At 49.0% G+C, this 26,632-nt stretch overlaps 1 protein-coding gene across 3 annotated transcripts in view; it reads right to left on the bottom strand.

Annotated features, from left to right (window-relative positions):
• Nucleotides 1-24,677, bottom strand: part of CRTAC1 (cartilage acidic protein 1) — a 157,052-nt gene extending 132,375 nt beyond the window's left edge. For all 3 annotated transcript variants that reach the window (XM_042960296.1, XM_042960294.1, XM_042960295.1), the window contains exons 1-2: nt 24,522-24,677; nt 6,237-6,436 (exon numbers count right to left, since the gene is read on the bottom strand). In XM_042960296.1, the coding sequence (XP_042816230.1) occupies nt 6,237-6,436; nt 24,522-24,545 (224 nt within the window). In that variant the 5' untranslated portion in view covers nt 24,546-24,677. The remainder of the gene's footprint in view (nt 1-6,236; nt 6,437-24,521) is intronic.
• Nucleotides 24,678-26,632: the final 1,955 nt, after the last annotated feature.

Consider the following 26,632-nt stretch of genomic DNA (forward strand, 5'->3'; position numbering starts at 1 on the left):
CACACCAAGCATCTGATGTATTAGTTTCCTATTGCCGCTGTAACAACTCACCACAAACTTAGCAGCATAAAACAATGCAAACTGATTATCTTACACTTCTGTATGTTAGAAGTACATCACTGGTCTGTGTTGAGATCAACATGTTGGTAGGACTACATTCCCTTCTAGAAGCTCTAGGAGTAAATCTATCTCCTTACCTTCTCTAGCTTCTAAAGCCTACCCATATTCCTTGACCTGTGACCCCCTCCCTCCATCCTCAAAGCCAGGAATGGTAAGTTTAAGTCTTTCTCACATCACCACACTATGACCTCCTCTTCTGCTTCCCTTTTTCCACTTTAAAGGACCCTGTGATTACATTGGGCTCACTTGGATAATCTAGGATAATCTCACTATCTCAAGGTCTTAATCACATCTGCACAGTCCTTTTTGCCATGTAAGGTAACATATTCATTGGTTGTGGGGATTAGGACACAACATCTTTGGAAAGCTATTATTCTGCCTATCACACCTTCTGTCACCTCCCTCTGCGGGGGGGGGGGGGGCGGGTAGCCAGGGTAACTGCGAAGGGGCTTCAGACCTTCAGGCTGTCAGGAGAGGGTATGACTTGGTGTATAGGGTGGAATTTTTGCCCACCGCTTCTGGGGAGAGGAAGTTCAGATACAGCAAAAAGCCATCTCTGGAAAACCTGCCATGCACTGCTGAGTAACCTTTTTAGAAAAGTCTTAAAAATGGGTTTAAAAGCCCTGGTTCCTGCTCCAGTTCATGTCTTATTAGCATTCAAAATCAGGGGTAGTCCATGCTTAACCAGAGCAGAAGAGCCGGCACCCCACAATCATTCTCCCATGATACCAGCGACAATGAATCTTGAGGTTAAGGGTGAACCATTTAAGAAATATATTTTTGCAGACAAGGCTTTAGAGGAAGTCCTCTTAGCAGTTTGAATCAGAAAGTATTGAAGTTCCTCAATCCGGTTTTTAACAGCAGCAGCTCCTTTTCCAGATGTAGAATAGGCCTATTTTTCCTTCTGGGAACTATTAGATCTAAATTGATTAAGTTCAGACCCTGGAGCCTATGTGGGTTGTATACATAGTAGGGGCTTGAATAGCTGTTGAATTCAATAATCCCCAATTTTACTTTTTATTTCTAGGCTATGAATAAGTAGAAAAAGATTGAGATTGGAAATAGTTTGGCAATATTGATTAAGATCCAAAAACTACATAGCATCTCTGCTTCTTGGTATCTATCCCAGAGAAATATTTGCACATGTGGCTAAGGATGTACAGTACAGTGTTGTTTGCAGTGGTCACGGATTAGGGACAGCTTAAATGTCACTTGAGGGGTAGGAAAACAGATGTGGTATATCCACACTAAACAACTTAAAAAAATAAGCTAGATCTATATGTATGAACAATAAATATACTCTATAGTGAAAAAAGCAAGTTTTGGAACAATACATATCTGTTTGGCTCTTCCAAAAATGATATAATTGTAACTTACGAACATATATATAACATAGAAATTTCTCGAAGTACAAACACCAAACTCAAGACAACTGTTATTCTGGGAGAGGACTGGCATGTGCTTGGAGCAGGGGTTGCTAAAGATAAATTTTTACTTTCACCTATATTGTGTGAATTTTTTGGTAACAAAACACAGGTACATGTTATCAAATTGTAAGATATATTTTAAATTAAAAGAGAAAGATAAACTGAACTGAATGAAATAACCCAATGTTTTAAAGTTGTCAAAACTGATGATCAAATCCATTAAAATGTTTTTACAAAGCAACAATTAGGACAGAAAGTTCAGAACTCTTTTTCCTATTTTGTTAAAAGTGTACATGTATATATACACATAGACTACGGTATCTAAACATATTTATGTGGATACTACATCTACCTATCTATCTACCATCTATCATACACATGATATATATCTATATATGCTGCACGCATCTATATATACTTACAATAAAATGCATAAATATTGCTTTGGTTAAATCATAGATAAATATCTCATTCTTTATCATTGTTCTTATTATTTATAATGGCAAAAATATCTCCTATATGATTATGATTAATCTGGTAATTGAATACGGTTTGCCTTTTAAATAATTCAATTAACATTAGTAAATTAAAAAGTTTTCTTACACAGTTGCAAAATTAAGGACAAAATGAAACACTGCTTTATGATATGTAGCATCCCTTTAAATGAAACCCTTCCAAGTGTGAAGAATGTGTTAAGGTTTTATCAAATGAATGCTCTGTGTAGAAAAACTGATCTAAATCATGATTTAAACTTTACAACCACTATGATCTTTCCATTTGAGCAAAACTTCTCTTGGAAACTGAAAGGGTAGGGGGGTTATCTCAGACCTCTGGGGATATCCCAGGAAACAAAAGCTGCTCTAAAGGAATTGTGCAAGATTGACACCAACAGGAATTCCTTTCTAGACGATGTGAGACTGTAGATTTGGTATTTAGTTCCACTGAGGAAAGGGGAAGCTACTGAGCTTTTTACTTACCCAGGGAATGAGTCCTGAAGACCCTCAATGGTCTGTGCGTGTGCGGATGTCTCCGGGGGTGATCAAATCCCCCCCTCACCCCGCAGGGAGGAGACTGTGTGTAGAGACCGCAATCAGCACCTGCCGGTGAGCAGATAAGCCCTCCATATGCAGAGGCACTCGCCCAGCTGTGGCAGAGGAGCAGAGCCAGCCCCTTCCCTCCCCCATCCCCGCAGAACAAAGGGCGGTCATTTTCTGCTCCTCCCAGAGTCAGATGCACGCACACACGCCTTCCATCACAATTAACTCAAGAAACTGAAACACAACACAAACTCACCAGCAACATGCTCAAAATCAATACCATCAATACCCAGAACGAGGATACCAAAAAAGCAAAACAAAACAAACCTATTCAAAGAGTAAATACTCAAAGCAACAGGGCTCCAGTCAGACACACTACAAGGTCAACAAATCTAAGACAAGTTCAGGTACAGGGCGCCTTATAAACTGAAGAGCTAGCCATTATCCCTGGGGTCGCAAACGTAAATGCCTTCAGGGACCAGCTAGTGGAAAGGTCTATAAGATAATACAGAGCGGGCCTGTCATGAACTGGACCGCAGGTGCCCCAGGTAAAGGCATTCACATTTAATTTTTTGAAATTTCAACTCTTGCAGCATGATTCTTAAACAGAGTCTACAATCAAATAGAGAAGGAAACAGAGTTAATTATGGGTACAGAATAGATGAAATAGAATAAGAGTCAAAGCCAGAAATGTGGCATGTCCACAGAGAATGAAAGTCAGAGCAGTGATCCTAGCTGTCTTTTATTTGAAAGGATGGTGACCACTTGGTTTATATCTTCAAAGGCAAGAGCAAAACAAAAGTTAAAAGACATGGCTTATTAAACTCTAATATGAGGGATTCAGATTTGTCAAACAGATTCTTGACATAAATAATTGAGCTAGATTACAAAAAGATCGCACATGTTCTCTTGGAAGGCTTTAAATAAATAGAGCCTCCAAGAACTATAGGTGTGGCCTTATTGGAAGGCAAGGGGTGGACCAAATGACCTCCCAAGGTCCTGATTTAAATATGTCTGCATAGTCAACCCTTGGTTATCCAGTCCAAAGAAGAAGACAGTGACAAATCATCCTACGCTGAAGATAATAAAAAGTTATATTTGTCTTTGGAATGTATTTGGTACTTAAATTAGAATGTGTCTTTCTGATGCTCTGAGAATTCACAATGCTTCACAACAGCCACAAAAAAGGCCTGACCTGGAGCTGGGAGGCTGCCCAATTTCGCCATCCTGTCCTCCATGCAAGCCTTCTCCTTTGCTGGGGGTGGGCAATATCATCTTTCAGAAGAACACTCAGCAGCCCAAGCTTTCTCAGACAGGGCCCACCTGGCTCAACCCTCCCCTGGGATTAAAGAGAACAGTCTTTCCCTGATCTCTGGCTGATTCAGGATGAAGAGTCGGGATGGTGTGGGCTTTGTTTTCAGAGGATGACTCCCAAGTGCTATATAGGACCCACAGGAAGCAGCAAGCTAGACAAGGTTTACTCTAAGCTGACTACAAACGACGGTCTAGCCTCCCCACCACAGAGGACACAGAAGCAAATTCCTGGGGTTTCTTGAGAGAGAGAGAGGGACTTCATTGAAAGGGAAGATGAAATGAGTGCCCAGCACTTGGAAAGAATGAAGCTGCATGTTCAGGAGACGCAGTACAACCCATGCACGTCAAAGGATGGGTGTGATGGAGAGCTGCATTTGAAGCCAGCGTCCAAGGTGAAGGGAGGGCATGCCCACAGCAGCAACTTGTGGAGGGTCCAGCAGGAGGGAAGGATGGTTGCCCCACCATCCTCTGTCACTCCCAGGGTCTACCAGGGGAGGCTGGTGTCACCTAACAGGAGGCAGGGCCAACTAGAACATTTCAGAAATGCATCGAAGTCATTTAACCAGAGACTCATGGCTCTGGGAGGAATGATTTGATGAGGTGGGCTGCTCCCTGATTCAGAGAGACACTGGACCCTCACAGCACTGAATGCAGACAAGCTGCTTGGCCCCACCCTACTCAGGTCAGTCAGGCAACAGGGTCACTACAATCACTTCTGACTTGCCTTTTTCTAGCACACTCTGCTCTTTAGTTTTTCCTTCTTAAGACCCAGAACCGTGCTAATTTAAATGTGGCTATTTAGTTTAAATGACATAAAATTAAAAATTCAGTTCCTCAGTCACAGTAGCCACATTTCAAGTGCTCAACAGTCCCATGTGGCTAATGGACACCATATTGGACAGCACCAACACAGAACATCTATGTCATCACAGAAAGTTCCACTGGATGGTGCACTTATCCAGACTTCTAGGAGGGTCTAGAATCAGGTACCTTCTACTCTTCACAGGGTAGAAGATATGAATAAATGGAAGAAGAAGTGTGCTTTACTAAGTGTCTTTTCTATACATCATCACCCCTGATCCTCACGACTGCCCTGGGTGGTAGGTGGGGGTAGACTTCAATAGGCACCTTATACAGATGAGGAAAGCAGGCACCACATAGCTAAGTAACTTACATGAAGTTCGCAACTATTGAGTGGTATTGTTAGAATTAAAACCAGGTCTTCCAATTCCAAGGTCAGTGCTTTCTACTGTTACATGCAACTGCTACAAATAATGTTACCTGCCAGTGACTTTTTTCAGTGCTGCCATAAAAGCTCAGGCCTCCCAGAATGACGCTGACATGCCCTTGTGTTTTCACTGGTCGGCTGATTTTTGAAGTGATGACAAAACTTTGCACAATTGTAGTTCAGCAGCTTTAGAGTTAGGAAGCCCAGGGGTTCGAATCCTGACCCATCCACATCTTGTTTCATTGACTAGGGCAGGTGGCTTACCATCTAATTTCCTTTCCTTGTATATGTACTTCATAGTGTTGTCAGGAGGATTAAATAAAACAATGCCTCTGAAAAAGGCTTAGCACAGTGCCTGGAATGTATTAGAGATCCATAAATAACAACTATCCATGGTTACTGGCAGAATTGACAATGCACTGGTACATGCAATACCCTATTGAGGCTTCAAGACAAAAAAGCATTATGATTATTCCCCTTTCTCCAGCTGATACACCTGAATCTCAGTGAGTAAGGGATTGACTTAAGGTCATGCAACTAGAAAGCTGTAGATCTAGGGCATGAACTCAAGCTATTTGGACTCTAAATCACATGCTTGTCTTTCTATGCAATGTTGCTTCTCAGAAGAGAAGGGAACAGTGGGCACCAAGGCACACTTTAGAGGATGTTTAGCTACCCTGAATTCCCATCTTCCTCGCTTCTTTGAAGTGGACAATTAATGTTTTCTTGGTCTTATGGAAGATACTGTGCAAAGGCAGCTTTGAGCATCCCAATCTATCATAATTGTCACCTTTAAGCCACTCCTATGTAGGGATGTCTACACTGGTAAGGAAGTAATGCTTGTATAACTAAGGAAGTTTAAAAACATGAAGAGAATGCCTTGAAGCAGAGTATTCAAATTCTCTTTCTGAAAAACCATCCATGCTCCATCTTCTCCCCGCTATAGCAAAAGGTAAGGACATGGCATACTAGAGCCCCAGCTGACAGCTGAGACCTATGGGTGGGAATATGTGTTGTTGCAAGCCACTGGCTTTTGGTGGTTGTTACTCAGCCTTATCACAGCAAAAGCTGACTAATACACCTGTCAGACTCAGGGTAGGAGGCACTTACCCTGCCACAACGATCTCAAAATCTCCATCATGGTCCACATCGGTGACTGCCACACCATAGTTGAGCTGGGTGGGGTTGCTGTCATAGTCAGGGGGCAGGACCGAGCTGGTGACTGCAGTGAACATGGGTTCAGCACGCTGGGACCCCTCAATGGGGGGCAGAAACCGCAGCAGCAGCAGGAACAATAACATCCTGAACACCTGAAACCAAAAGTTACGAATGTTACTGCAAGTTCTGATAACCAAACAGCCCAGAGTAGGCACATAAGTACCTTTCCCCCCTGTTTACAGAGGGCTTGGCAATTCCTAGGCTGCCACTTTCCCCTAAGACCTGCCTTAACTACCATGTTTAAAACTGCAGCCTGCCTGCATCACCCCTGATCATACTTATCCTGCTCTGCTTTATCTTTTTCTTAGCACCTTTCACTGTGTAACATACTGTGTAATTTACTTATTCATTGTGGTTACTATTTATCATCTGTCTCCCTCTGCTAGAATGTAAGCTCCACCAGGGCAAGAATCTTTGTGCTTTGCTAACTCGCTGGCATCGAGCCAAGGACAGGGGCTGGCACATAATAGGCACTCAATACACACTTGTTGAGTGAATGAAGGAAGGAAGGAATGGTCGAGTATAAATATATAAGCATCTCCCATACTCTGAAAGAAAGATTGGGGGAATGTACAAAATAACCACTTTCAAATAGTCCAGGTGTGGAGCGAGCCCCCATGAGTACCCTGGTCTAGAACAACAATAGAGGCAGTGAAGGATTATCCTTCTATGGGAGATACCCCAGAGGTAGCCTGGAGTGAGTCTGAGACTTGGCAGGTTCCTCTGGCCAAGGTCCCTCCCTAGGGCAGCTGGCCATCATCTCCAGATCAGGAAGCAGTCAGTTAGGGAATGTATTCCAGCAGGATCTGGCGGGTGGTACATCATTCACTTGGAGAAATTAAACCATTGTGTGCGTGTTTTATTATAAATTAATTATGTATAATCCATTGTATAATTCATTATTATATCTCTAACATAACTCAGGGTGTTGCCGAGCAGCCTGGGGCCATGGGAGCTGGTGACATGCACCCAGGAGACTGATGAGAACGGCCAAGGAGGTAGAAGGACTCCACCCCCTCTTTGTGTGAGCTACAGATGGCACCACCCTGAGACTCTGCCTGGAGGCCTGGAATCAGAACTCAGAGTGTTCTAAAGGCCCTCCTGGAACAAGTCCCATGAAGGCTGTAGGTCCGGTCTTGCAGGCAAAGTGGGGCCTTCCTGCCTTCAGAAGGCAGCAGACCCCTTCTTGATGGAACTTTTCCTGCTGGCATGCTGGTGCGTCTGGCAGCTGAGAACAAGGCTGAGTGAGGCTGAGGTCTTAATGAAGAAGATGGGGAGGCTGGCTCCCCATAAGGAGACAGACACTCCTGCCAGCAAATGAGCCTGCCTCAGTTCAGGACCCAGAAACTCAAATGAGGGGCCCAGGCACTGCCTTCACAGTCAAACATGATTCAGAAGCCTCTCTCATGCCTTGCTGGTGAGGCCGGGGAGAGACCCAGGGGGCAGGGCTCCAACTGCAGGGCAGAAACTAATCTCAGTGAGCCTTCCTGGGAAGGAGGCTCTTGGAGCCTGTTCACAGGGCACATGTTGGGTGTTGCACTGTCAGAGTGAGGTCAAGTCTAAATTACAGAGATGTCTGAACAAGACAGTATCTTCTACTGGGCTGTCTAATCACTGAAGGCAAATGCATCACTGTGAGAGTTCTGCCACTCGGCAGGAAGTTTGGTTGGATGAAGGAAACTTATAATTGGATTAATGAGCAGCTGGTGGTAAAAATGAGAAGCTAAAGAGTATTTAATAACCAGTGTAGACATGCTGAAATGTAGGGTGGATCTGAAGGTCACTGGTCTTTTCAAGGTATGACCTCTATTATAGGGACAGCAAATGAGTTTCAACCTGAGAGCCAGATCCAATTGATTGGTAGTGGATTGAAAGAGTACTGTGATCAGATTACAAGGTTTTCAATGGACACAGAAGAGAAAGTGGCATTGGGTATACCTTCTAGGAGCTAGGTAGTCCCTCCTGGGCACCATTCCTGCAATTTGGGTCACTGCCACCAGGGAGGCAGGTACCCCTATTAGGGTAATACAAGCAACTGGTAGAAATTTTCTAATGAAGGCCACGAGAGGCAAGAAGCCTGATCCAGCCTGTTGATTTTTACCTTTTCTGTGAAAAGGTGAACTTTTAATTAAAGGAGCCATATGAAAGAGGTAGCTACTCTGTGTTAACCATTTCCAGATAAATACCCTAAAGCAAGACTAAAAAGAAGTAATACACTTATGGGTTGACCTCTATTTTGCTTGGTGACCTTGAACAAGTCACAGCCTTGTTGGGTCCCAGCTTTCTTCTCCAAAATGAAGGTTTGGAATAGACTCTAAAGGTGCTTCCCAGCTCTAAAATTCTATGATGAATTAAAGGATTTTTTTTTTTTTTAGAAGCAGACCTTCAGTAGTTTTTCTCCCTAGCTCCTTCCAAAAATTTCAGACCAACCTGTGTGATTTTCTTTTCTGAGCATATTGAACATATTTTGAACAAAACAGCTTTTGGCAGGATTCTACAGTAGTTCACCCACAGGGGCCAAGGCCAGAGAGGAATCAGCCATCTGATTGGAATCTGAAATCACCCCGCAGTGGACAGCCTCCCCCATGGTGCAGGGAGAACACGCACTTTATCATGAAGAAACTCAGGAAAAGGTCTGGAAAATATCTCCTTCTACTCTCAGGGCTCACATGAAAGAAATCCCTGAAGTGCTCCTCTAAACCATGGCTACACAGACTGCTCGCCGGACCAGCATCAACATCAGCCAGGAGTTTGTTAACATGCAGGATCTTGGGCCCCACGCCAGACCTAATAAGTCAGAATATGCATTTTATTATTTTTTAGTTTTTATTAAAAATTTTTTTAATGTTAATTTATTTTTGAGAGAGAGAGTGTGTGAGCAGGGGAGGGCAGAGAGAGAGGGAGACACAGAATCTGAAGTAGGCTCCAGGCTCTGGCTGACAGCACAGAGCTGGACGTGGGGCTCAAACTCATGAACCATGAGGTCATGACCTGAGCCAAAGTCAGATGCTTAACTGACTGAGCCATCCTGGCACCCCCAGAATATGCATTTTAATAAGACTTTAGGTGACACAAATGCACGTTAAAGTTTGAGAAACACTGCTTAGCTGTAGCTGTATACTAGAATCACTGGGGGAGTTTTTAAAAAATACTGTTGTCCAACAATGATTTCTTGGACATGACACCAAAAGTACACACAACAAAAGGAAATACAGATAAAATGGATTACCTCAAAATTTAAAACTTTAGCACATCAAAGGACACTATCAACAGAGCAAAAAAGTGACCCGCCAAACAGGAGAAAATATTTGCAAATCATACATCTGATAAGGGATTAATATCCAGAATATATAAAGAGTTCTTACAACTCAACAACAAAAAAAAACAACCCAATTAAAAATGGGTAAGGGACTTGAATAGACACTGCTCCAAAGAAGAGATATACAAATGGCTAATTAATATGTGAAAAGACACTCAACATCAGCAACCATTAAGGAAATGCAAATCAAAACTACAATAAGAGACCACTCATACCATTAGGATGGTTATAGTAAAAAAAAAAAAAAAAACAAAAAAACAAAAAAGATGGAAAATGGCAATCGTTCGTGAAGATGTGGAGGAGTAAGACCTTTGTGTATGGCTGGTGGGAATGTAAAACGGTACAGCTACTGCGGAAAACTGCTATGTAGCAGTGCCTCAAAAAAAGCCCCAAATACAATTGCCATGTGATCCGGCAATCCCACTTCTGAGTTTACACTGGAAAGAACTAAAAGAGGGGACTCAGACAGATATTTCTACACCCATGTTCACAGCAGCATTATTCACAATAGCCAAAAGATGGAAGCAGCCCAAGAGTCCAAATGGGGAAACAAAATGTGGTCTATACATAGAATGGAATACTAGAACCTTTGGAAAGGAAGAGAATTCTGACACATGCTACAACATGGATAAACTGCAAAGACATTATGCTAAGTGGAGTAAGCCAGTCACAAGGATACATAATCTATAATTCCACTCAGATGCAGTACCCAGGGCAGTCACGTTCACAGACACAGAAAATAGGATGCTGGCCGCCAGGGCTTGGTGGGGAGAGGAGAAACGGGGAGTTCGTGTTTAATGGATACAGAGTTTCAGTTTGGGAAGATGACAAATTTAGAGACGGATGATAGTGATGTTGCACAACAATGTGAACGCACTCAGTGTCACTGACCTGTACACTTAAAAATGGCTAAAGTGGCAAACTTTATGTTCTCTCGATATATATCAGCACAATAAAAAAATATAGATGTCTGGTCTCATACCAAGAGATTCCCACTTAACTCGCACCGGCTGCAGCAGGGGCATCAGAGTTTTAAAAGCTCCCATGTGATCATAATATGTCGCAAAATTTAAGAAACGCCGTTCTATACGAGTGCTTCAGTACTTCTCCAACTTTAATGTGCATACGAATCATCTGGGGGTTTGTTAAAATGCAGATTCTGACTCGGTAGATCTGTAGTAGGGTCCAACATTCTCTAGTTCTGACAAGTTCCCAGGTGACGTCAATGGCTCCAGTCTACCAACTGCACGTTGAATAGCGAGGAACAGCTATCCCACAGCTCCCAGGCCAGAAGCCAGGGTATACACTACAGTGAAGGTACGAGATTAGTTCCAGAACCTTCTCCTCTGTCTCCAGATCTAAGGAGCTGAAATCAAGGGAGGGTTATGCAATCCACAGGGCTGCAGGCTCAGTTTATCGTTATACGCTCAAAGTACTAGCTGTCTTCAGCTCGAAGTTAAATTACCACACTTGATATGGAGTGACAAAGAAGGATTCTGACTCCAGTTTTTGCAAAAAAGTGAGAAGAGGGGAAGGGTTGGAACTGGAGGGGGGGTCAGGTCAAGGAGAAAAGAGATAGCTACCATCAAAGGCTTACAGAAAATGGGGTATGGGCAGGAATTTGCAGGCAAGATAGAGATGCATGGGGCGCCTGGGTGGCTCAGTCGGTTAAGCGGCCGACTTCGGCTCAGGTCATGATCTCGCGGTCCGTGAGTTCGAGCCCCGCGTCGGGCTCTGTGCTGACAGCTCAGAGCCTGGAGCCTGTTTCAGATTCTGTGTCTCCCTCTCTCTGACCCTCCCCCGTTCATGCTTTGTCTCTCTCTGTCTCAAAAATAAATAAGCGTTAAAAAAATATATTAAAAAAAAAAGACAGAGATGCATGCCAATGTGTTCTTAAAAACCATCATAGTGCCTGGTACTAGTAGGTGCTCAATTATTATTTGTTAAATGTACAAAGGAAGGAATATGTCCAAATGATAATGTGAACCGGCAGAAATGGCTTGCAACTTGTCAAACACTTATTTAAAAACTGTTCTTTCCCGAAAGCAATGCTTCTCAAACTGTAACGTGCTTACAGATCACCTGAAGATCTTGGTAAAATGCAGATTCTGATTTGGTAGGTCTGGGGTGGGGCCCGAGTTTCTGCACTCTAACAAAATGTCACAGGATGCCTCTGCTGCTGGTCTGCAGACTTCGCTTTTAGTAGCAAGGCTCTAGACCAACGGTTCTAAACCCTAGCTGGCCAACAGAATCACCTGGGCAGTGTTTAGAAACACACTGTGGCCCAGCTCCTTCACCCAGTTCTGATTACATCGGTCTGAGGTGGGGCTTGGGTGCTGTATATTTTTAGAAGCTCCCCAGATGATGTTGATGGGCAGCCTGGGCTGAGAACCACTGCCCCAGGCGCATGGTCCTCAGATATCCGGGAGTGTAAGCTACAATCTGATTTAAAGTGAAAAATGTTTCTGCTACCAAAATTCGTCAGCAGATTGTTGAAGTATCTAAGAAAGCCTTCTTAGCTAGAGAATGTCAAAGGAAGACGTGAGACGCGGAGTTTGGGGAGGAAAGCCGAGCGGGATGGGACTGCCTGAAGCCGCGGCACAGCAGGCACCCAGAGTGACCTCACATTTTACATGCCTGACTTGGGAAACCTCCTGTCACACCACTGTGAACATCTGAATCTTGTGGGAGAGCGTGGAGAAGTTAAAAATAGAATTAAAAAGTAGGTTGAACTGAATTTTTTTGTTTTCTTGAATGCTCGGGTATTAAGTGCCTACTATGTATTCGAGCACTGAGTGGTGCCGAGCGGTAGGTTAAGCGTGTAAGTGCAAAGGGCGGACGTAGGGGCAGAGCGGCCTGGAGGAGGCGAGGCTGACTCGCAAAGGCAAAGCTTGGGCAGGCTGGGGAGTGGGGTCAGGGTACCTGTACCTAGCTAGATAAGGAACATGGGCTGCGCCTGCAGGGGAGGAGCGGGCAGGGGCAGAGAGGGGTCTGTCTTAACAAGGGCAAGAGATCGCAGAACTTGTGTTTCAGACAGTGAGAAGAATTGCTTTGTAATAATAATTAAAAAAAAAAAAAGCTCTCTAAGCAAACTTCTTGCGCAATCCTCAGCGGGATAAAAAAGGGAAAGAAAAACCCAAAGCCTGGAGTCAGGGACCTGGATTTGGATCTCAACACCCGCCCCGCCCCACAAACTAGGACCTGGGGCATGTTCCTTAATTGTTCAGATCTTCAGTGTCCTCATCTGTGAGGTGGGAATCATATGCCACACCAAGGTTTCAAGGGTTAGGTGAGTGAGTGAGCACCTGCCGGGGGCCAGGCAGGGCAGCGCTGCTCACCGCTCGTTTCCCTTCCTTTCACACGGATAGTGTTAGGTTAGATCGTCCTTAGACATTGGCTGGGGGTCACATGCAGCCAAACTCAGTTTTCTGCGGCCTTGGGACTTTCCTCAATTGGGTCTGAAAACTGGTAACCAAGCAACCTAGATCTCGGATGTGGGGTCAGGCAGCTGTGGGGAGAGGCTTCCAGGACAATTTTCAGGGCAAGCAGTTCTTTAGCAATTATCGAAAGAGCCAAGGGCACCACCCCGAGATCTCACAAAAGAAGAGCCCGGAACGCTTCAGATGTTGGGAATGGGCAGAGAGCACAGACCCTTTCCAGACATTGTAGGAGGGCAGAGTCTCACTCTACAAAAGAGCTCTGGATGCTTCGGATGTTAGAGATGAGCAGGGAGCCCAGACCCTTTCCAGACACTGTAAGAGGGCAGAGGCTCCAGAGAGAAAGACAGCTGCGGGGTCACTGTGCCCTGTGCAGGCTGGGCCACCAGATCTATGCAGAGTCCCACGGAGGAGGGCTTGGAACTAGGGCATCTTTGGAGAAGAGGCAACAGAAGCCGTCTTGGTTTATTTACCCATAGCGACACTCCCTGTGGACCCGCGATGAGCCTGGGATTCTGCTTGGCAGCACTAAGGTCACAGGGAGGAAGTCAACATTTGCAGTACAGGGTGAAGGGTGCCATGGAGGAGGACGCACAAAGAGAAACCTAACTTAGCTCGGCGGGGGGGGGGGGGGGGGGGGACGGGGGGGACTGGAGTGCTTCCACACAGATAGGGTGCTGTAGGTGCTGTAGCCACAAGTTAAAGATGTTAAGGAGGTAGCAGACAGGAGAGGAAGGAGAGAAGGAGCAGAGAGCAGACCCAAAGGTGTGGAGGACCCGGCTGTTAAGCCACCCTGGCCTTCCTGGCCTTCTAGAACTGTCTATTTATTTACTTATTTGTAACTTTTTTATTCATTTTTGAGACAGAGAGAGAGACAGAGCACTAGTGGGGGAGGGGCAGAGAGCAAGGGAGACACAGAATCCAAAGCAGGCTCCAGGCTCTGAGCTGTCAGCACAGAGCCCAACGCAGGGCTTGAACCCATGAACTGTAAGATCATGACTCATGGGCCGAAGTCAGACACTTAACTGACTGAGCCACCCAGGCGCCCCTAGCACTGCCTATTTAAAGGCCCCAATCCCCTGATCATGAGTTGGGAGGAAGCATTAATTTCCCAGTCCGGAAGTTTCCATCCAGAAGACCTTCCACTTGCCTAGAGCAAGGGTTCTCAACTGGGGGCAATTTTGCTTCCCCACCTGCTCCCTGGAGTATCTGTCAATGTCTGGGGATATTTTTGGTTGTCAGACCAGGGAAGGGCGGTGCCACTGGCATCTAGTGGGTAGAGGCCAGGGCTGCTGCCAAACTTCCTAGGGTGCACAGGACCGCCCCCACAACAAAGAAGTGTCCAGCCCAAATCACCAACAGGGTGCGACTGAGAACCTCCAGTGCTGGTGCAGCATTCCCAGCCTCCTTTCTCCCCGCAACTCCTCCTCCTGAGGGCCTGAGCAGGGACTCACAGACCGGTCAGTGTGCAAGAACTGGGCAGGAGAGCCCTTTATGGACCTGCCTCCCTGCAGAGGCTGCTCTCTGCCCAGTGCTGAGGTGGGTCAGGCAGGCTCAGTCCTTCCCCCACCCGCAGGGAGGGCCGCAGTGAGGTGCCCCACAGACCCCACTCTGAAGCCTGGCCTTCCAAACAGCGGTATCTGTAGTGACCGTGGCATTCTAATCTCTGCCTGAGGCTTGCCTCTCTCCTCCCTTCTTCCTCCCCCCTTCTCTCTCTCAGTTGGTTCTGAACCTGAGTAAGGAAGGGGGATGCTCCTCATTGGGCCCCTTCCAACCCCAACACTGTCATTCCGGTTGGAAATGCGGTGTCATAATTGGTTCTTGCTTCTTCCTCATTCCTCACACCTGCTGGATCACCACGTCCATGCTGCTCCATGGATATTTCTCAAAACTGCTCGTTCTTTCCACCCCCACTGCCGGAGATCGGCTCCTCTGTCTTTCACCCGAACAGTGGCAATACTAACTACCCCCTTCCTCTCAGCTCCCCCACTTCCACATGCCTGTCAGAGCTCTGTTTCTAATCTCCGAACTGATCACATCTCTCTTTAGCTTAATTCATGGGACTCTGTACACCAGGCAAACAGATCTCCACTGCAATTCTGCATAACAAGTACCACATGAGGAACGGCTAGTAATATGAACACTTACCTAACTACTGACTAGGTGCCAGGCACTACTCTAAACTTTCGCCCAGATGATCTCATTCAATCTTCATAGTAACCTTGTGAGGTAGGTATTGCTCCTGACCCCATTTCACAGATGAGGAAACAAAGGCACAGCGAGGTTAAGTAACCTGCTTAAGGTCACAAAGCTAGTACGTAGTGGAGCCAGATTTTGTGTCTAAGCACACCGGCCCCAGAATTGGTATTCTGGACACTACACTAGACAGACACCTTCTCTCACTATACCAAACTTGTCTTAAACCAAGTGAGATGGGAACGCAGTGGAAGGAGCAAGCACCATTGCCTGCGGTGGCAGGGGGGGCCCAAGAGAGAGGCAGTGGTGAGTTGGCCAAGGGGAGAAGGTGGAGAAAGTGTCCCGGGCTGAGGGGCCGGAATGAGGCGTGGACAAGCAGGCTTGTGCTGTGCAAGGAGGCTCTGTGTGGCTGGAGCACAGGATGGGGCAGGGCAGTCTTTGGGAAGGAGGGTGGCTGAGGAGGCTGGAAAAGAGAGACGGTCTCATGAGCAGTACTAGCCAGAGTGGGTTAGGGAACCACCCAGCTGGGGGTGGTGTGTTAGAAAGCCCAGTGTAGCAGTGGGGTGTGGAGGAAGCCATGGGAGGGTGCAGCTGGAAGCTGAGATGCCAGCTGGGAAGCAAATACTGTGCCCAAGTGGGAGAGAAAGCTGGAGGTGCCCCTCAGTCACTCACTCATTTATTCATTCCATCTTCCCACACACCCACACCGTATCAGGCACTGTGCCCAACACTGGGAAGACAACTGAAAACAAAATAAAGGCCTTGCCCCACGGAGTATATGTTCTGAGGCCTCAGTCATGGGTGTCTCTCCACCTTGTCTCTGTCCTCATCTTCTGCATCGCCAAATGCTAGACTTTCGGAATCTGCCCCCCCACCGCCGCCCCCCACCTGAGGGGCCACCAAGTCCTATGCATCTTCCCCAGCACCCAGAAAATATAAGGTTTCCTTCTCTTTCCCTCTACCTGGGGAAAACACCACATGCTGCCTGCAGCTGCACTCACGGATAGGAAGCAGACTTGGTCCTGCTCCAGAAAAGCCAGAGGAAAACTCAGGGGACCCAGGCTAGGAGGTGCCACAGAGACTAGCAGGCTAATGAAACGGGGTTACCGAAAGTGAGAGGACAAATGGAGTCTCCCAGCCTTACGCACAGGGCACACAGCAGGTGCCTCAGAAGTATTGTTAATTGCTTAGACTCCCTGGTCTGTGAAACGGGAAATGAAATGAGATAATGCCTGTTAAGTGCTGAGCACAGTGCCTGGCAAACACAAAGTCCGTACATGGTAGGTGACGGTAACGGCAATCACACTATTACTACTGCTAACAAATGTTGAATGAAGGAATGCAGTTCAGGAGGTGGAGCCCAGGCCCACCAGGTACTCCCCTTCCAGAAGTAGTTGCCAAAGTTGAATGGAATGCCTGGGGACTGTCAGACTTCGAGAGATAGGCTTCTTTCTGTGACTCATTTGTCTAGGGAGGCTGGTGGAGTTCTTTGGCTTCTTCAGCACTGCCTTCCACACACAGGACCCCTCCATTTACTGACATATACATACACATGCATGCTCAAACAGTAGATGCCCACGGGCCAGGTCAGAAATGACAGCTAAGGCATGGCTCCTGACCTCCAGGAGCTTATAGTTGAGCAGGGGTGAGGCACAATTCGGAGGGATAAGCTCAGAGCAGCAACAGGTACAACGTGCAGCTGCAGCCTGTAAGAGGAGGAGTTGTCCAGGGAGGCGGGTAGGAAGGGCAGGTAGAAGGAAGGAAGGAAAACTGAGATTCCAAGGGAGCTGCATTCCAGGTGGATTTACAGATCAAGGCTTGTGTGCACTAGGCAAGGGCAGTTGTTGCTGGAATGCAGGGTCGGGGGTGTGGAGTGCAGGGTGTGGGAAAAGGCGGAGGCAGCAGCTGTGGCCTGTGGAGCCTGCAAGGTCAGGAGCCTGGAGTCATACAATGGGAGAGGGTTTGGCGTTGGCTAAGACATGATCAGACTTGCATTTTATTAAAAAAAAAATTGTTTTTAATGAGAAAGAGCGATTTAGATTTGGGGCAGCAGTGTTCAGGACGGGTAGGCTGTGCTTCTGAAAAGTGAGTGAGCTTCTGAAAAGTTTCACAGAGGGGACTGGCGTCCTGGGGCAGGGCAGTGGCATGGCACTGGACGACCTCCAGACTTCTTTTCCAGGCCTAAGAGTCTACCGGTCAGGGATTTTTGTTTTTTTGTTTTTTTCCTAAATCACTTAAAATGCATTAGTGGACCTTGCTATTTAGAAGCATGCCCCTGGGAATCTTTTGGTGAAGCAGTGATTCCCTCCCTAGTCTGTCTTCAGTGGAAATCCAAATTCTCATCTATTCTATCAGCTGAAAGCAAAGTCATACTTACACTGAGCTTCCCTGCAGCAGCCTGGTGGGAAGATGGAGGGAAGGGGAGTGAGCGCGTGGAGGGTGGTAAAGAAGAGGAGAAACTCAGCCTTGCCCAAGGCTCAGAGCCTGCCACCACCTTGTAGGGTGGGCCCTGCCTGAACTCCTCAACCCCTGCTTGAGCAGTGGGACCTTGAGGTCTCTAGAGCCCTCTGGGAAGAAGGAGCCAGAAGGAAGACTGGCCAGTTTGGAGATCCGCTTTCATACCAAGAGTCACCTCTGCCCCAGAACAGCCACCCACATTCACTTATTTATTCAAGCAGCCACGGAGTTCTTCCATGTGCCAAGCACCATGCCAGGCACTGAGGTTATTATGGCTAAGAACAAAAGACACAGTGCCTGCCTTGACACTGCTTACGAGGCAGTATTTCTCCTTCTCAGGGACTCTTGTGTCCCCACTTGCAAAAGCCTCCTTGGACATATATAGCTTCTCAGAGGAGAGGTGCATGATTACGATTTCCAAGAAAGTCTGTTCTTAGAGACCAGGATGAAAGGGAATGCGACGTCACTTAGACAACGAATCTGTAGGTGATGGAAAGGGCCTGTCTGCTTAGCTCCTCTGATTACAGGGATTGACCAGAGTGTAACCTTGATCCGCTAAGGAGAGACTCAAGTGACTGCCTACCTCCAATCCTCAGTGCACAGAGAGCGAGACCAGAGATGGGCCTTCAGTGAAAAACACCAACCGAGGCCGCTCCTATCAATCTTGAAGGAGCTTTTCTCCCCATTTAGGTGGGGATGGGGCTCCCAGGCTTGTTTCCTACCCAGACAGCTGAGTCAGGATTCACCTGGCACAACAGGTCCTTATAAAGAAGACATCAAAGGAAGGCAGGGAAGGGATGCGGAGGGAGGAAGCTCCACTTGGGGGCTGCTCTCCAGGCAGGTGGAGGCTGCTGTTAGGGTGGAAGTCCCCACAGTCTCTCCCTCGGTCAACGGGACACCTTGAGCTCAGCGGTGATTCCCATGACCTTGTCACTGTACTTGTTGGGTGCAAACAAAGATAACAGTAACTAGAAACAACAGGAAGGGTCATTTTATACACTCTCTGTACTTGCAATTCTTCTGTGGCTAATTAAAGTAATATGTCAAAACGTCCCTTGGAAGAGATCTTTAAGAATTTGTCTGTTAAGTAAACAAGGTTTTACTAATTAATGACACGCCTTCTCAACCCTCCAGTGAAGTTCTTTGCAGAACTTCCCTGTGCCAAGAGGGTTGAGCAGGAAAGGGTGAAGAAGTTCCCACCTCCCCCCTCCCGGAGGGAGAGGGGACAAATCCAATCGCTTGTCATTTGTGGAGCTATCAGTTTGTCCTCCGGATGTTGATCAGATTTCCTGGGCTGGAACCAACTTACAGGGCCAGGGTACTGGAATTTTTCCAAGAAGAAAACGTTTTGCTTCTTACGAAGTCAACATGATGTCTTTCAAGGAAAATTTCTATCTTCTCCTTTTTAAGTGCCTAGGGTTTTTGAAGGGCAAATCTTTGTACTTTTCTCTAAAGATAATGATTATGATGTACTTACCATTTGCTAAGACCACCCGCCATCCACACACACACACACTCAGAGAGGCCTGGGGGTGGGGGAATGATGCGCCCAATGTTACACAATGAGTCAGTGGCACAGTCAGAAATAGAACTTTCCAAACTCCCAAATTCTTAATAATAGCAATATTAATAATAGTCTCTTTATAATTTTCTAAGTGTTTTCACAGCTCACAGTGAATCTTCACAACATCTTTGAGAGAGTCTGTAAGTTGGTCTCAGCAAACAACAGATCTGAGTTCCAGACCAGCATGGCCGCCCGCTTGCTGTAGGACCCTTGCTAGTTTTTTTTTACCTCTCTAGATCTTAGTGTTCTCAACTGTGAAATGGGAGAGTGGGATGAGAACGCATCTGAAATTCCTCCCATTTCTAGCATGCTACGATTCTGTGTGGCACTGCTCCAGTCCAGGTTCCGCAGCCTGGCATTGCTGACATTTTAGGCTGATTTTTTTGTTGGGGGGCTGTCCTATGCATTATAGGATATTTAGCCTCATCCCTGGCCTCTACCCATTGGATGGTAGTAGCACTCTCTAGCCCGGTGGTGACAACCAGTATCTCCAGATACTGCCAAATGTCTGGGAGGCAAAGTAGGCCCCCTAGTCAGTGCCGAAGAGCTTCAATAAGGTCAAGATCACGAGTGGTTCAGTGTGAACTTCCTGTCCCCAAACGCTTCACACCTTTCTGTATGGTTTTCAAATACAGCCTCCAAGTCCTTTGCTGCTTCTCATTTCTTAACTGCCCTAAGTGGTCCAGGGTGTGTTGGGTGTGATAATAAGCCAATTGATTTCATACTTTTTCCTAAGGAGAGTTCACAGGTTTATGTCCCCTAAGCAACCAGCCAGGCTCCCCAGAAATCCCTCGCAGAGCCCCGGCTGGCCTGGAAGCCTGTATCTGCAGCCTGCAGGAGGCTCGGTGAGCACAGATTTGTCAGCACTCTTAAATCACTGGGCTCGGGGAAGGCTTCTCCCAGCACAAAGATCCTTCCTTAGGAATCAATAGCTCAGGGCCCTTCATCACATTCAGAATTATCCTGGGACCTGTAAAATTTCTTTTCCCCAAGTATGTCAGAACCCCCAAACGAAGCCCCAAGGTGGGGGAAGGAAGAAGGCAAGGAGGGAGCCCTGCCAGGAAGGCCTTGTCCATCAGCCCAGATGTTGCTGTGAGCAGAGGGCTGATATGCAAACCTGGACACTCGGCCTCGCTTGCTTGGAAAAGGAGGCCTCGGTGTGGTTCCCAGTGATCCCACAACAATATCCCCTTCCAGCTGAATACCTTTTTATGTCTTACTGAGGGCAGAGGCATGTTAGAGACTATCTTCCTTGCTCTTCACTGTCTATCCTACCCTCATCACAGGGCTGCCATCTTCACCATTTTGCAGAGGAGGAAACTGAGGCATGCAGAGGTTAAGCAGTTTGTCCAAAGTCTCTAAGCCAGTAAGTGCAGGAGCCAGATCCTAAGCCTATGTCCTTTCTACTCCACGGATTGCCTTCCCAATGAGAGTAAGGTAAGGGTCAGCCATCCAGTGGGGCTCGCGAAACGAGTGGCTTCTTGATTTCTCAGGGTCTAATGCCACTTCTCAAACTCTATGTCCTCTCCTCCATTAAACCAAAATCTAGAGATCCTATGCTACAGCCATATTTTACGTAATTATATTCCTCTCCTTATCCAGATTAGACCAAGCCTTGGGAATGCAGGCACATTTCTTCAGCTAGAGCCGGGAGCTGGCGTGGATCTCAAGCACGGTCTCTTAGAACCCCACTTCTTAAAGGAGGGGCTGTTGCTGTCTGGTGGTCCACGTAATCTTACTACCTCCCTCCCCCCTTGAAGACTAAGACCCAACTTGCCTGTGAGCCTGGAGGAGAAGAGGAAACTCAAGCATCTTCCCTGGCAACAAGCATCCCTTGGGTGAGCTTTAGGGACAGAAGAGGATCTGGCTCTCAGAATTCTGGGGCTTGGCAGGCACTAGTTCCTTCCGAGGGTCGCCACCAAGTCTGCTGAGGCTCTGGGAGGAACCCAGAGGAGCTCCATGCAGTGTGCAAAGGAACGGGGTGGGGAGAGGAAATGGAGGGGCGGCCCACAGGCTACTCAGCAAACCTCCTTCCCGGGGCCCAGCTCAGATGTCGACAGTCAGACTTACAGAACAGAAAAAGGGCAGTGGAAATGGTAGCATCTTCCAGGTCACCCAAGAAGCCCTAATACAAGGATTTTGCAAAAATAGAGCATCCTAGCACTCTGACCTTGAGCTGGGAGCAGCAAAGATGGGGAAATGGGCAAATAACTGTTGGGAACTCTCCACTCCACCCAGTATCTGAGTAATGGAGGTGTCAGCGGCAGTGGTATGATGCAGGACAGGGAGACCCTACTCCAGCACGCCTTTGTGAAAGAAAGGAAGAGCTTTGACTTGGGTTTCAAGGCCACAGAGAGGGACTGGGCACTTCTGATTCCTACATGCATGGACGGAGAACTGGAGTTGCTTTGTCTCTGCCTAAAAGACTGCTTGGAATAATGAGATAAGATAATGGACGAAAGGGAAAAAAAACACTAGGAATTTCTATTACCTGCATATGTACATTACAAGAACTTTATCTGCTCCTCACTCTGAATAATTGATTTGAAGGCAATTTCCCCAAATTTACTAATTTTGTTAATTGACCGATGTCAGCAGCTACGAGTACCTAGTGTGCCAAGAACACACGTCCATCTCCATAGTAAAAAGGGAGGAAGCAGGTCACAGAGTAGAAAGAGCTCTGAGCAGAGAACTGGAAATCCTGAAACCTCATCCAGTGTCTTCCATCAAAGAGCCATTGTGACCTTGGACCAGACACTCGCCTTCACTGGGCTTCAGCTTTCTCATCTGTAAATTCAGTATGCATGTGAGTGCTGGGGATGGGATGAGGTTGGACTAGATGCTCTTCAAGGATCCTCCCTTCTAGCCCTAATGCTCTTGGACTCCAGGAGCTGCTAACAAGTTCAAAGGACACACCAGAACCAAGCACAAAGGAATGATCTCAGAGAGCAGGTGGGGCTGAGTACTAGCTCTCTGTCCTTGGAATGTTGTACGTGCATCTGCCCCGTTGCACCTGAGATGACAGGACCACCTGATGTCCAGGAAGCCTGTGGTAGAAGGGCTTCAATCATGAAGGTGAGGGTTGGGGGCTGTGGTCTCAGCTTGCTTAGAGGTTTAGTTACCATGGTCAGTGAACAGCAAGAAGTGGGAAAGTCTTGACCTGGGTGCCTTTGGCGCCCCCTACTGGACACCAAGGAGCCTGCTTCACCTTTAACCCCTGATCGCTTCAGCAGGCAGCAAGGAAGATTGAGAACAGGAGACTGTCATAAGCACTTTCATAGTACTGCCTTTGTGGTCCCTGGTCCTCTCTCCACAACAGCGTATGTTTCACTCCCTAGAATTACACAGACTATTGGTCCACACATTTACAGGCAACCTGTGCAGGATGGGACATCTTAAGCAAACATCAAGATGCCACAAAATAAACATCAGGGTTCAGAACACCAGGTGCAACCCAGATGGAGAGAAGGGAAGAAAGAGCAACAAGCAGGTATTTCGCTGCACAAATCCACATTGGAGAGAAGGTGTTGGGAAATGTAGCAGAAAACGTTGACTGCAGGCAGAGAATGGAGCTGGGTCTGGGGTTATGGACTGATAACCCCCCTAAAAGATCTCCAGGTTGAAGCAGCTCCTCTAGGAGTTCAAAACACCCACTCATGTTCAGGAATGGTATACAGGTGAAGGATATACCCCAACTGAGGAGCATGCCTTTGACCTTCTCCAGAGTCCATCAGTGCCAACTGGAAACCAGAATATTCTAATTGTGGTCCACTGCGCCAGCCTCAAGACCCTAAACCCCCTTCATTGCTTCTTAAATTGACTTTGGGACCTGCTGCCAGAATGATGTTCTTAAGCCAGGGAGAGAGAAAATGCTTCCTCAAAAGGTATATTGGAAGAACTACCATGTTCCCACTTTTCCATCCTCCATCATCCCCTTCCTCAGGGCCAAGAGTGACATACAGCAAGACTCTGAATTCACTCTGGTTCAGTCTTGGGTATGTCCAGCCCCAAGGCATCAGGGTAAAAAAATCTCCCATCAGCAGCATTTGTCTCCCCACGTGAGTTCCCCAAATTCAAGGCGGCACTACAGAGCTGTCCCCCATTCTTGGAACCTTTTCCCCTTCTTCTCCACCCGGCTTCACTTGGGAAGTCCTGCACCCATCCCAGAAGACATCTCAAGTGTGACTCGAGAACGTGTCCTGCCTGGAGAGCAGAAGCACCTCCTGGGACGCACAGGAGCCACACTAGGTGCACACTCCACCACAGGCGCCAGCAATATTCATTAGTCATTCCCTGAGGAAGGGGAGCGCCCCCACCCCCCTCCAACCTCAGGAGCCTTTCCCGACCACTCTGGGAGGCTCCCATCCAGGCCGGGATGACTCTGGACTCTTGAGTTGGTTTTTGCAGAAACGGGACTAAGCAGGGTTCCCAACTACTGTATGTACTGCGAAGAAGCGAGCTGCATTGTTGGGCATGCCCCCAAGTCTGGCCTGCTGCCCCATCAAAGCCTCCATGTGCCCCCAAGGGCCGAGGAAGACCCCCGTTCCCCCCTGGAATGCCTGAAGCTGGTTTGCCTGAAACAGGCTGCGAGCGAGGAGACCACACCTCGGTCCAGCAAAGGCAGCTGGCAGCTACGCTGCTCGCGGGGCTGGCTCCTGGAGCTCTCGGCCACGGAGCGCTGTGCCTAGGAGCTCGGCTTCCCCGGGGAAGAAGCACAGGCTCCCCGGGGCTCTTCCCCATCCTAGCAGCGTAGTGGGTGAGCTACTACTGGTCGAGGCCAGTAGCTTCCCCGGCTCGGAGCTGAGCCCAGCTGGGTGACTCCCAAATACCCCCAGCACATCCTTCCTCACCTGCTCCGCCCCCCTGGCAGCCCCAGTGCCCCCCTCCCCAAACGGCTGACCTCCAGGGCGCCCCCAACACCTTCCCTGCCAGCTGAGTGGGCTGTCGTCCGCACACCCCCGCTTCCACCTCTCCTCCACCTCCAGCCCCGCGCCTGCCTCGCCCCCAGCCCGCGGGGGAGGCTCGGCGCGCCGGTCGAGTCCTGCGCAAGTTGGACACACAGCCGCCGCCTTCAGTGGCGGTGTCCGTTTTCCCGGTTCCCCGGCGGCATCCCCGCCACCCCTGCGGGCGAGTCGGGAGGGGCGCGCAGAGCGGGAGAAACTTTCTCCGCCTGAGGGAGTGGGGGCACGGGAGCGGGTACTCACGCCGAGGTCAGCGCTCGGAGCCATCTTGGGGCTCTCTCAGCCCCACCGCCTGGGGGCGTCGGAGCGCGGGCACTCACTGCCTCCGCCGCCGCCGCCGCCGCCGCCGCCGCCTTCCAGCTCCCAGCCCCGGTCCCGGGCTGGCCTCGAGCCTCCCGCCCCGCCACCGCTCGCTCGCTTTATACAACTCCACTCGAGCGCGCCCGGGCTTATGTAAAGGCTGGCGGAGACCCGCAGCCAATGGCGCGGCAGCTGGAGCGGGGGGGCCCGGGGCGGGGGGCGCCCGCACGGCCAATCGCGGCGCGGGGAGCCCGGGCAGCCGGTGGGGGGAGGGGACGCCTCCCCGCGCTGATTTAGGAGCGGGGATTGCGGTGGCAGCAGCCGGCAGCCGGGCCGGGCCGGGCCGGCGCGGCGCGGCGCGGCGCGGCGGGCGCTGGGGTGGGCGGCGGCGCAGGCGGCGGTGAGGGCGGGCGCCCCCCGCACCCCGCGGCTGCGTCGCGTAACCTTCAGGAGGCAGCGGGGCCTGGCTGGGGGGGCGGGCGGCCGGGGGAGGGTGGCGGCGAGGGCGCCTGGCGGGGCGCTGGGGGCCCCGGGCCGGCGGGAAGCGGGGGTCCCTCGGGAGGAAGCGCCGAGAACGCAGGCCAGGGGGGAGGGGAGGGAGGCGAGCCCCTGGGCCCCGCGGCCACCCCAGCGCGCAGGGCCGAGGGTGGCGGCGGGAGCGGCGGCGCTGCCTTGCCTTTCCCCCCCAGATAGTGATCTGGCGTCGCCGGGCAGGGCCGTAGCGGCCGCGCGTGGCGCGCTGATGGCGCGATTTCGCGCTGCGGAGCGAGCGCTGAGTCGATCTTTATCCGGCCTGGAAACGTGTCCGAACGCCTCCCGGGGACTGCTCAGTATGGAGAGCCGAGCTTCGCGACGGCCCCAGAGGGCGGGGAGCGGGCGAGCACGGCTCGGAGAGCAGGCGTGGCGGCCGAGGCGGCGGAGGCGGCGGGCCGCAGCCCCTTCCCCCAGTTCCGGCGAGCCGCAGGCAGTGCCTCCGCCGTGTCCCCACCCCGGCAGCGCCGGGGCTGAGCTTAATCTGGGGTCTACCGGTAGGCCTACCCGCTCGGGTCCTTCCAGTCCCTCTCACCGCTTTTCTCACAGGTACTGCTAACCCCCACCTCGACCCCCAGCCCGCTGCAGTGGCCGAGATGGTTTCAGTCTCTCTGGACCAGGGGCTGTGCCGGCTAAGCGCCAGGTCAGCAGTGCCCAAAATACCCGTGTGTTGGGCAGGAAATGGGCCTAGGTCGATAACACTCTGAAGACAAGTCCTTTGTTTTGCGCCTAGAATAGACCTGGCACATAGTAGGTGATCAGTAAGGATTTATTGGATGAAATTTGAGCTTCCATGAGTAAAGTCTTTGCGTTTCTGAAAGCTGGGGCAGGGGGCACTGGAAGAGAAAGACCTGGGAATACACCATCAGAAAGGAGGGAGCTAGGACTGTTTTTTTCATCTGTTGAGGGCTTTGTGACCACCACTCTGGCTTCTGGGCACTGGACTCTTAAAATGACTCCAATGTGGTCTTTGGTTGTGTGTGGTGTGTGTGTGTGTGTGTGTGTGTGTGTGTGTGTGTGTGTGTGTGTGTGTTTAATGGAGACCCTCCTGCCAACTAGCCCCTGGCCCCACTTATCGCCAGGTTTTAGCAGAACTACCAGAGGCTACTTTGGGCCCTGTTTTCCGGTCTCTGTGACTGTCCTCTGGAAAGAAATAGGTAAGGTTCTTAGTCTTGGAACTGGAACTAGCTCAGGTTCTTAGTCTTTTGAGGGTTGTGGACCCTTTTGAGAATCTGGCAAAAACTGTTGAATCCTCCCTCTAGAAAAATCTATAAACACACATGCATGCGCACACACACGCAAACACATCTCTGAGTATCATGTCAGGATCATTAGGGATCTCAAGTCTTTCCTGGGGCTCTGCCCAATGTCAACCTGTTTCTCTGGGGGTCTAGGGCAGTGGTGTATAATCTTTTCCCTTTGGGAGATCAACTCTTTTGAGCCTTTCAAGAATCTGATTAATGGTAGGGGTTTGTTTCTCAGAAAAATGGTCAATCACATACACGCATACATGTTGCCGTGCA

Source organism: Panthera tigris, chromosome D2 (assembly GCF_018350195.1).
Source record: "Panthera tigris isolate Pti1 chromosome D2, P.tigris_Pti1_mat1.1, whole genome shotgun sequence".
Classification (NCBI taxonomy): Eukaryota; Metazoa; Chordata; class Mammalia; order Carnivora; family Felidae; genus Panthera; species Panthera tigris.